Source organism: Lolium rigidum, chromosome 1 (assembly GCF_022539505.1).
Source record: "Lolium rigidum isolate FL_2022 chromosome 1, APGP_CSIRO_Lrig_0.1, whole genome shotgun sequence".
Classification (NCBI taxonomy): Eukaryota; Viridiplantae; Streptophyta; class Magnoliopsida; order Poales; family Poaceae; genus Lolium; species Lolium rigidum.
Window position 1 is genome coordinate 224,065,495 of NC_061508.1, and position 11,692 is coordinate 224,077,186.

Genomic DNA, 11,692 nt, shown 5'->3' on the forward strand with positions numbered 1-11,692 from the left:
TGTTTGATAAATTATCTCAATTTTTAATTATTAAATAATCATTTGTTGTTTGAATTTGAAATTCAAATTCAAATTTGGTTTGAATTCATTCAAACACTTATCTTATAATTCAATCATGCAACTTAAGATTTTAATGCAATAACACTTCTCTCTTCTCAAAACCCTAACTTAGATAAGTAAGAACAAGTTTATCGCACTCTCGAAACCCTAACCCTGTAAGGTGTCGAGAGAGAAACCTGTCCCCTTCGATGCAGTTTTGTTTTAAAAGCGCGAAATTTCCCCGTAAATTGCAATGCAATGCACATCCCTTTCTAAAATCTAACCCTCGATCGTCTCTAAACCTGGGACATTACATTGGGCAACCCCAAGAGGAAGGTATGATGCGCACAGCAGCAAGTTTTCCCTCAGAAAGAAACCAAGGTTTATCGAACCAGGAGGAGCCAAGAAGCACGTTGAAGGTTGATGGCGGCGGGATGTAGTGCGGCGCAACACCAGAGATTCCGGCGCCAACGTGGAACCTGCACAACACAATCAAAGTACTTTGCCCCAACGAAACAGTGAGGTTGTCAATCTCACGAGCTTGCTGTAACAAAGGATTAACCGAATTGTGTGGAAGATGATTGTTTGCGAGAGAAAACAAGTAAAACAAGTATTGCAGCAGATTTGTATTTCGAGTATTAAAAGAATGGACCGGGGTCCACGAGTTCACTAGAGGTGTCTCTCCCATAAGATAAAAGCATGTTGGGTGAACAAATTACGATCGGGCAATTGACAAATAGAGAGAGCATAACAATGCACATACATGTCATGATAAGTATAGTGAGATTTAATTGGGCATTACGACAAAGTACATAGACCGCCATCCAACTGCATCTATGCCTAAAAAGTCCACCTTCGGGTTATCGTCCGAACCCCTCCAGTATTAAGTTGCAAAGCAACGTGACAATTGCATTAAGTATGGTGCGTAATGTAATCAATAACTACATCCTCGGACATAGCATCAATGTTTTATCCCTAGTGGCAACATCACAACACAACCTTAGAACTTTCCGTCACTCTGTCCCAGGTGTCAATGCGGGCATGAACCCACTATCGAGCATAAATACTCCCTCTTGGAGTTACTAGCATCAACTTGGCCAGAGCCTCTACTAATAACGGAGAGCATGCAAGATCATAAACAACACATATGTAATAACTTGATAATTAACATAACATGGTATTCTCTATCCATCGGATCCCGACAAACACAACATATAGCATTACAGATAGATGATCTTGATCATGTTAGGCAGCTCACAAGATCCAACAATGAAGCACAATGAGGAGAAAACAACCATCTAGCTACTGCTATGGACCCATAGTCCAGGGGTGAACTACTCACTCATCACTCCGGAGGCGACCATGGCGGTGTAGAGTCCTCCGGGAGATGAATCCCCTCTCCGGCAGGGTGCCGGAGGAGATCTCCGAATCCCCCGAGATGGGATTGGCGGCGGCGGCGTCTCGGTAAGGTTTTCCGTATCGTGGTTTTTCCGCCTCGGGGGTTTCGCGACGGAGGCTTTAAGTAGGCGGAAGGGCGAGTCGGGGGGCCGACGAGGGGCCCACACCACGAGGCGGCGCGGGCCCCTCCTTGGCCGCGCCGCCTTGTGGTCCGGCCACCTCGTGGCCCCACTTCGTATGCTCTTCGGTCTTCCGGAAGGTTCGTGGCAAAATAGGCCCCGGGTCTTGATTTCGTCCAATTCCGAGAATATTTCGTTACTAGGATTTCGAAAACAAAAACAGCGAAAACGACAAGAATCGCCACTTCGGCATCTTGTTAATAGGTTAGTTCCGTGAAAATGCACGAATATGACATAAAGTGTGCATAAAACATGTAGGTATCATCAATAATATGGCATAGAACATAAGAAATTATCGATACGTCGGAGACGTATCACTCAGTACACCGATAGTTAGAACTTAGAGTGTTCTTTCTTTGCAGCGAATATGGCTACGAGCCAATTGAAGCCGCTAGTGGAGGTTTCTGGTTGTTCTTCCTCGAAAGAACCAACAGGGCCACCGTCACCAGCTGGATTTTCCAGTTTGGGTGACTGGGTGTGCCCTCGAATGTTCTTTCTTGACAGCGAACATACGGAAATCAACACAACTAGTTTCTTTTTAAAAAAATGTTTTATTTGTGTCAACCATGGTTCAAACTATGTATTAGTTTGTGTAAACCATGTTCAAAACTATGTATTAGCTTGTGCAAAATCATGTTCCAATATATAATATTTGGAACAATGTTTAAATGGAGAAGATAAAAAAAAGTAAAAATAGTGTGTCGCCCTACTGGAGCCACCCCAGACACAAATGGACGCGCGGACAAAAACGATTATTTTAGCGTCCACGGCATGACGCAAACAGACGGTCATAGAAAATGCGACGTGCCAATGGAGATGCCCTAAGAAAAGAAGGAAGAGGCATTTCTGCTCCCGAGCACAGATGGACTCGTTTTGTGTACCGTCCAGTTTCCATGGGGATAGGTGAAGTGGTCAGAGACCCTGTCAGGTACAGTGCGCAGGAACAGCGATGTACGCGTATAATGCGTGCTTGTACGTATCGTTAGGAGGAGACGGCCGTCAGGGCGGCCTGTGCCGTGGACGGGGGAACGGTAAGTCTGTGCCGATGGAACAGATCAGTAGATTTGGTGTACGCCTGGTACAGAAACCCATCATTAATTTGGAGAGACGAGCGGTTGGTAAACATAAACGACCTCTCCCCGTAGGGGATACCGTTCCAGAAGCCGCGGTGGGTGGAGGAGGTGATTTGGGGGTCGGCGAGCAGGGCCGGGGAGGCGGAGTTACAGGTCGAACGGTCGATGGATTTCCCTCTAGATCCAGTACCAGGGTATGTTGATTTATAATCCAAAGTTTAATTTCATGTTTTGCTGCATTTGCTTCCTGTCTCCGATTATGTGGATCTAGTAGAGCTTGATTTCTGGGGTGTGTGCTGCAGTATGGCAGTTTATGAGGGTGCCGGCGAGAACTTCGATCCATTGTATCTGAATAGGGGAGATGTGGTGCAGCTCGTGGATGCGGAAGCATCCGCTGTGGTTGCGGATGTAGTGGCTCCAGCAGAGTCCGCGCTTGGTCTGAAAAGGGGAGCTTCTGAACTTGGTGATGACGCAGAGTCGGCAGGAGGTTCTGATGGGACCGTGAAGGAAGAATCCACTCAATCCGTGGTGAAGCCAGACCCGAAAGCGCCAGGATGGTCTAAAAGGTGTGCATCAGTTGGACTTAATTACCACAGTTTGTATGAACATGCATTTTTTTTGTGACATTTGTGATGGGTAGTAGCATTAAGTAGAGTAGATGTGAGATACAAGTGTAGGGGTGATAAACATTCAGGTACTTACATGTTGTTACTGTGATTCCACAGGCTTAGGGTTGGCAATGCACCAGCTGAGAGGACACCCTGCGCTAGCAGAATGGGTGCGCTGGAACAGTCTGTGAGGCAATTCGCTGAGAACCCATCAGAAAATGTGATAAAGGTGGATTTAGGGATGAGTTTTGACTCCCTGAACGAAGCCTACGATTTCTACAATCTGTCGTGGGGGAATGGTTTCGGTATCAGATATGTGAAGAGTCGCCTTAATGTCCAGAGGGTGAAGTGTATGCAAGAGATTGTATGTGGATGCTCGGTGAGTACACCTGAACTTGAGTGTGCTTTTTGCAATTTTGCAGAAGTGTTGTTCAGTCGCTCCCGTTGCTGACATGCTGTGTTCGTGCAGGGGAAGCCTGAGAAGGAGCACACCAGGTCGTGCAGGTGTGAGTGCCCAGCTCTCGTGCGTTTGCTTCGAACGGCTAATAGTGGGTGGTTCATTGCAGAGCACCGGGTATCTCACAACCACTCTTTATCTTTAACGTGTGGAGAGAAAGTACACTGGCCATCGCACAAACACATCGATGTGTACACCAAAAATCTAGTTAAGCAACTAAGGGAGAATAACATAGACATTGGCAAGGTTTATGCAATAGTAGGAAGTTTCTTTGGTAGCATGGAGAATGTTCCTTTCACGAAGAAAGCACTGAAAACACTATGTGGTAGGATGAGTCGTGATCAGGCGGATGATGACATACAGAAAACCATGAAAGTTTTCTCTGAGATAGCTCTGAAGGATCCTGACTTCACATTCCGAGTGCAAACAGACAGTGAGAGTCGAATAAAAAATCTAATGTGGGCGACAGGAGGTGGGCGGGCGCAGTATAAATATTTTGGGGACGTCCTGACATTTGACACTACCTACAAAACTAATTTGTATGATATGCCATTTGGTCTGCTTGTTGGAGTAAATAACCACTTCCAGAGTATTATATTGGCTGGTGTGATGGTTCGTGATGAGCAGGTGGAGAGCTTTGAGTGGGTGTTTAGAGAGTTTGTAGACATGATGGGAGGGCAAACAAATCATCAGCGGGTCAACCAAATCATCAGGGATGTACGATCGAGTGTAGCAAACTGAAGCAGCATCCCTGATCTGCGATGCAAAAAATGTTGGCAAACGGGCCTATGGAGTTGCGTAGATTAAAAATTTAGAAACGGGCCTATGGAGTTGTTACTTACAAGGGCAGAAGAATATGATGAGGGGCCGGGGCAAATGTCAGATGCCATTGTAGTCATTCTACGTATGGAATCCTGGTCAAAAACACTGATCCTGGGGAGGACATCGTGTTTCTTGTTGAAAATGCCAAGATCAAGGTTGTCGAGGAAGAAGACCTGAAAAAATGTGTGCGAGCCATCAGCATGTGAGGTTGTACAGAAATGATTTTTCAATGGTGAATACTGGAATGAGAATGAACCTGCAGAAAAAGATGGCACCCAAACAGGTGTGTTGTCTGGTTGTTCGAGGAAGAATCCTTCTTCAGTTTTCGCACTGAATCCATTAAAGCTTCGAGCACGTGCTCGCACCAATTGTACTGCGGGATTGTCTCCGTATTAGTTAGTGCTCCCCAGAAATCTATGCTTGCATAATCGTGTTTCGTGGTTGGTGCAAGCAGATGACCCATTACAAAAATGACAAATGCAATCTGGAAACAGTCTTTTTCAAGTTTGCTTGACTCATCTGTGATGTCTCTCATGACAAAATCCTCGGCGGCACGGAGACTGTGAACACCTGAATGATGCATGCCAAGTGTGGTCTTGATGAACTCAACAGCTTCAGCTTTGATGGTTGCATCGCGCCCTTTAATGCCGCGGTTGCCACATGGTATGCCAAAAATCTTGTGCACATCTGCTGCCCTGAACTTGATTGCTTTATTCTTGCTTAGAACTATATGCCGGGTGGTAGTGTTCACCTTGCTCATGATCCAAGAACTGAACTTCAGGTTGAGCTTCTGAATGCCAGGGAGAGATAGCATTCCATCGAAACCAATCTGACGAACGAGCCATTTCTTGAAATCACTGAAGGTTTGGATGACTGCTGCTACATGCTTGACAGAGCACCTAGATGTTGGAGCAGGTGGTTTGGGGAGACGAATCTTTGGTCGGACAGAATCAGATCTACCGTCATCGTCACCGGAATCAAATCCGCAACTACCCGCACCAGACATGAGGGCTGCATGAGTGCAATGACAGTTAGTGGATTCAGAACGCGAAGCTGAGATTACTCTAGATCTAAGTTTGGCAGGAAAGCCTGGCAGCACACAAAAAAAGAGTAAGGATAGCGATTATGCTGAAGGAACTTAGGAAGGAAAGCCTGATACCTGACAAATGCGAGCTATGGCGATAGCAGCCGCCGGCGCAGAGCTAGAGAGGGGGGATGAAAGTTTTGAGATGAGGTGGGGAGGAAGGAGATGAGGGAGAAACTGTCCTGTGCGGGGAGTAGGGATGGAGCTGCCAGAGCTAGCCTCTGGGCGGCCACGCGAAACCGTCTGTATGTCAACCAACACGTGTCGAAGAAAATTACTCTAGGGTTGATGGTGGGGGCAGTTGGCCAGCGTTTGATGGTTGTATTATAGGGTCAACGATGGACTGTAGTAGTACACACAGGTGGATGAAAAAACAGTAAAACCAAGTAGTGCAACATGGATTTGACTAAACTGCAAATTATACAAATATTAAGCTGACAGTACACATAGCGAGAAAATGATACTTTCCATTGGGAAGCTACTCCATTATCACTAACATAGCTGGAACTACTGCTTAGGGGAGAATGCCTGGACTACAACAACACCCAGGACCAGAACAGTGGCCACCAAGTTAATGACAGATACAATCAGACTGATGACCGCCACGTCGGCTGCTCCAACCATGCGCGGAGCAGATTGCTGAAGAACATTAGCTTCAGGCGCACTAGCTTTACGGCGACGAAGAAGCTGGTCCGGCCGGAGTGGCGACATGTGCCTCCCGGTCGCATGCTTCCAATGTATCGGACGACGGCGAGCCACGGACGGGATGCCCTTCAAGAACCCGGGCAACGGGTGGGCGAGCACTGTGCGCGGCAGCAGCTGGGCGGCTTGACCACCGGATGAGGCCGCCGCGGAACGGCCTGGCTGCGGCTGCGCCTCTGGAAGTTGGTGCCCCCGGTTCGCCGCGTACATGTCCTGCCACTCGAAGAACGGGCATAGGCCGTCCTGCAACAAATCTCCATCGATTAGGACACGGCGAAAACTTAAGTACAAGATGCATCATACGATGAGATCTGGCAGATTAGCTTACACTGTAGTGCTTGCACATGTAGAAACGGACGCCGGGGCGGGTTCCGCGACGGCAGATCTTGGTCACGATCTCTTCGCCGCATCGTGGACAAGGCACCAGAGGGAGAATCTGTTGCATGGTGCTGGATCCGTAGCTGGACGACGAACTCGACATGCTTCTGCGACCTTAGGAGGATACGACTCCGATCTGGTTGGGAGATGGAAAAAAATGGGGGTACAGATGTGGAAGGAGTCTTGTGGGAGAAGGAGGACGAAGGCACCGCTGTTGGTTCGGTAGGCCGTGCGGCATTAAATGTCTACCACCGTGTGTGAGCGGCTGGTACAGCTTAACCGAGGCCGGTCCATTCTGTTATGTTGAGCTGTACCGGATGCGAGAGACGGCGGAGGATGGGGTCAGCGTGTGCAGATACGTGGGCCATGGACCAGCAGGCGCGGCAATAAACAATTCCCATACGATGTATGGTACAGGAACATACCACCGATCTCAAAGCTAATGAACGGTATAGGAAACAGGTCCAGATGTGCCCGGGTTCAGTTATGATTTTTCGAAACGAGCCTGTGCTTCTTCATTTCACACAAGACTAGCCGTTGAAAAACACAACCAAGCAGCTTCCAACGGACAGTTCAGCTTCCTCTCTCACTCCACTGTACACTCTCACTGTCCCCTTTGACTCGCCGGAAACAAAGCGCTCGCATGCAACGACAAGCCAGCCGCCGATGACCATCCCACAGTGGCATAACCGTAAATTACCCCCAAAACCACGCCCAGCCTCGTCACCACTGCTCATAACTCCTCCAATCCCGCTATTAAAATCAATTAAGTAATAAAAGGAAATCATTTTCGTCTCCCCGTTCTACCCCTGGCCGATGGCATTTTTCGAATTCCGCATTAAAAACTCGCCCTGCGCGTACAGCGACAATGGCGCGTCCAATTTCTTTACGCAGGACGCGGCACTAATTTAATACTCGCCGATAATTTAGTTTAGTTTCATTTTTTTATTGGTTTTGTTTCACGCTCTCTCCCCTTTTTTGCTTTAGTTTTGCCTTTTTATTTCGTTCGTCTTGGCTTCGCTCCTCCCTTTTGTTTTGCGCTCGCTCTCGGTTTCTTCCTCCTCTCGCCTCCCGGCTGCGGCAGAGCGAAAATATTTTCTTGTTTTTGATCCTGAAATTTGTAGATTTTTGTTGGTTTTTTCGCCGTGTTTTGATTTTTTTTTGAGGGAATTATTGGGGGTGGTGTTTTAAGGAGGGAGGCGGCGGCGGTGCCAGATGGGGTTAGTGCGTGGGAGCTCTGATGGCGGGAGCTCGTGACGGAAGCTCTAGTAGGAGGTGGTTGTTGTGTGTCGAGTGCCGCGTGCATGGAGGCCAAGTCGGGGGAAGCGGGCTCTCCGGCTCCGGCTGCGACTGCGGCTTCGGCTGAGCCTGCGCCTGCGCCGGTGGCGGCGGTGCCGGAGGCTACGGTGAGCTTCCAATCACCGGAATCTGTGGCGCCTACGGCAGCTGCACCTGCACCTGCACCGTCGGCGGTGGAGAAGATTAGCTCGACTGATTTGTTGGTGCCGCCGGGTTATATGACGACGGCGGTGGTGGCGGCGGGAGGAGGAGGGTTTCCGGCCGCGAGGCCTGTGATGAAGGTGGGCAAGAAGAGGGGGCGGCCGAGGAAATACGGCCCAGACGGGAGCCTGATCCGGCCGCTGAACGCCACGCCGATCTCCGCGTCGGTGCCGATGGCGGCCTCCGTTGCGGCGGGGCAGTACACGCCGGCGTCGGCGGTTGGCGCCGCCATGAAGCGCGGGAGGGGCCGGCCCATTGATTTCGCCGCCGCGGCGTCCAAGCCGTACCAGCACCATCTGCACCAGCACCAGCCGCATCAGTCGCATCAGCCTCAGCAACAGTTCGGTTTCCACTTCGGCTCCATTGGTTGGTATTCTTGCTCACATCTACTCCCCATATGATTTGCAAAAATTCCAGAACAAATTTAATCTTTTACCACATGCTTTTCTATCTATGAAAAATCAAAACTGGGTTGTGTTTTATTTTCCCCCTGTATTTAGGTCTCAGAAATTCCGAGACTGGAGATTGGATGCCGGCTGCAGACAGGCCAATGGCATAAGTAGTGGTTGGTCTGCGGCGTCACTCGTAGCTCGTTCATTGTCATGACAGCGTCCCTTGTCTGTCCCTCTCTTATCCGAATATTTTCTGTCTCCTCTCGTCCACTCTATCCACGATCAGTTGCATGCTCATCAGGGATCTCAGGCTGGTTAGTGCCCTCGAAGATTCGAAGCTCGGGGATAAGTGGGCTCCAAGTGGAGGCATATCCTCGCTGCATCCTCGAGGCCTCTTGCCGCTGCTGTTCTTGTTGTGTGGTGGGGCTCTGCCGTTGTGGGGGTAGCACTGGCGGCATGGTGCTGCTGCTAGTGGGTACAAGGTAGTTTCAGATTCCGGTACCAAATAGGGAGATATGTGGATCATGCCAAGGTCCTCACAGTTAGGATGGATGTGCTCCTCATCCCTTTGTACCTCTGCCCATACATGTCTTTGTAGTGCTGAAGCTGTGATGGTGACGGATAGAAGGATGACGTGCATGCCTAAGCATAAATTACTAGGCTTCTTAGTTGAATGACTTGGGGCTGCTTATGTTTGAATGAATAACTCCGTTTCAAGCAAACTGGTGATCTTAGGTTGTGCTCGCTTGTATTTTTTTTTTGTAATATTCTGGTGTCAGATTGTTAACCACGGTATGTGTTTGCAGGTGACATGGTGGCTGGTTCTGCTGGCGGGAATTTCACTCCTCATATTCTAACTGTTGCTCCTGGTGAGGTATGATTTCAATTCTTTCTTTGAATACTTAATTGTCTGGTAGTTTACATTTGATTTTGTTCATTTTCGCCAACGGTATTCCAGCCAGCCAGACATGTTTTCACCTTATCTGAAAACAAATATTTTCGATCTCAGAGAGCTTTGTCAGATTATGAGACTAGTTTGTCAATACAGTACATCTGAATATCTGATAGTCTAGTGTTATCCGTCAATCATGTTTTTGCAGTCAGACTTGTATCTCTCAGTTCTGGTTACTTCTACTGTTTTATCACTGCTATTCTTACAGCTAGCCAGATGTAGCTATGACAAATACAGTTAAATTTCTCTACGAGGACCAAAATAATTAGTGGTACTGATACTTGTTAATGCTTATTTAGGATGTGACGATGAAGGTCATTTCATTTTCTCAACAAGGGCCACGGGCTATATGTATTCTCTCTGCTAACGGCGTGATATCAAATGTTACACTTCGTCAACCGGACTCCTCTGGTGGCACATTAACTTACGAGGTTTGGTCACTCAATCATCATAGTACTCCCTCCGTTCCATAATTCTTGTCGTGTTTTCAGTTCAAAATTTAAACCAAAACCACGACATTATGGAATGGAGGGAGTACATATTATCATTATGAGATTATTTCACATACTTGTGAAAAGACTATTTGACAGAGGATTCTGACTGGTCTTTGATTTCCTGTTTTTGTTTTTAGGGACGCTTTGAGTTGCTGTCCTTGTCTGGTTCCTTTATGCCAAATGAAACTAGTGGACCACGAAGTCGGTCAGGTGGGATGAGTGTTTCTCTTGCCAGCCCAGATGGTCGTGTTGTCGGAGGAGGAGTTGCCGGCCTTCTGGTGGCAGCAAGTCCTGTTCAGGTGCTGCTATTTAACTTTCATAAGAATCTGAATGCTTATGAGTTTGTTTTGTCTATTAAACTAAAATCCAACGATTCTCTCAGAACATCTAGCTATAATTGTAACATTTTGGTGAAAATAGATAAAGTATATTATTCGGTTTACACATTGGGCAATCATTTTACATTTGTTTGCGACTAGAAGCCTCGTAGTTGTATATGTATCTCATGCCAAACGTAACTGAATATCATTTGATCTGATCGCCAGATTGTCGTCGGAAGCTTCCTGCCAAGCTATCAGATGGAGCCGAAGCAAAAGAAGGCGAAGGTGGCTGCTGCACCGACATTTACGCAGTCAGTACCTGTGGCCATTCCACTCTCCAGCACGGATACGCACAGCAGTGAGCAAGGGCAGAACAGCTCTGCTGCCGCCCCCAGAATGAACGTCGTAACTTCAGCGTACAACGCAGACCAGAGCTGGGCTTCGCCTGTTGCTCAATCGGCACCTGTCGACGCGTCGAGTACTCCATCTGAAGATCTGAAGCTCACCGCCTCTGGAGCCTGAAACCGTCCCGGACAGACGAGAGCCTCTGGAGCGTGGAACCGTCCCGGACAGACGAAACATTCCACGAAGCCTCTTCCTGCCACAGGGGCGGAAAGGCCAGCACAGCTCCTTCTGACCTGTACAAGATGTATCTGCAATCCAACTAGGTTTTCAAAAATCCCGCTAGGTTTTCTGTCGTCAGGCAGCTGAAGAGTCTAACTGCATTCGCTGTAGCTATGTGAAGTTAGTACCTGTCGATCTTATTGAACATTGTGTAGCTGCACTTGTATTATTAGTGTGTTTTGATTAGCCTCTTAGACCACTTTCATCTGTTAGATTATAAGGATTAATTCTGCATTAGATTTTCTTCACGCCATTGTTCTCGATGTAACTTCTGTCACCTTTCACTAATCATGATCACTGCCCAGTCTGAATGTGCTTTCCAAGGTTTCATTTTCCACTCACTTGGAAGTTGGAACTGGCCCGACAAGTCCAGCTAAACCGCTAAAAGCCCAAAAAATGAAGCCAAGTTTGAAGTCCCATCTGAAATGGTAGTGTAGAAAGCTTTTGTGGGAAATCTGATTTTTTTTTTTTTGATAAAAGGCAATTTGTTTTAAAAAAAAGTTTCACCATTAGGGCATCTCCAGCAGCGCGACGCAAACGAACGCTGAGCGACCATTTTCGTCCGCCGTAACCGGAAATGCGTCTGGGCCTGCTCCAGCGAGGCGACGCAAAGTGACCGGCCCGTCCGCGGAGACGCAAACCTGGGGCGTCAGGTTTGCGTCTCCGCGGA

At 48.0% G+C, this 11,692-nt stretch overlaps 1 protein-coding gene across 1 annotated transcript; it reads left to right on the forward strand.

Moving 5' to 3' along the window:
- Window positions 1–8,090: 8,090 nt before the first annotated feature.
- LOC124690680 (AT-hook motif nuclear-localized protein 1-like) lies at window positions 8,091–11,326 on the forward strand (the record flags this gene model as incomplete). The annotated part of the gene is given in 5 exon segments (XM_047224039.1): window positions 8,091–8,606; window positions 9,439–9,506; window positions 9,884–10,015; window positions 10,216–10,377; window positions 10,624–11,326. Coding segments are annotated over 5 exon segments (1,175 nt in total), but the record flags the coding sequence as incomplete, so codon positions are not given.
- Between the last annotated feature and the right edge of the window lie 366 nt (window positions 11,327–11,692).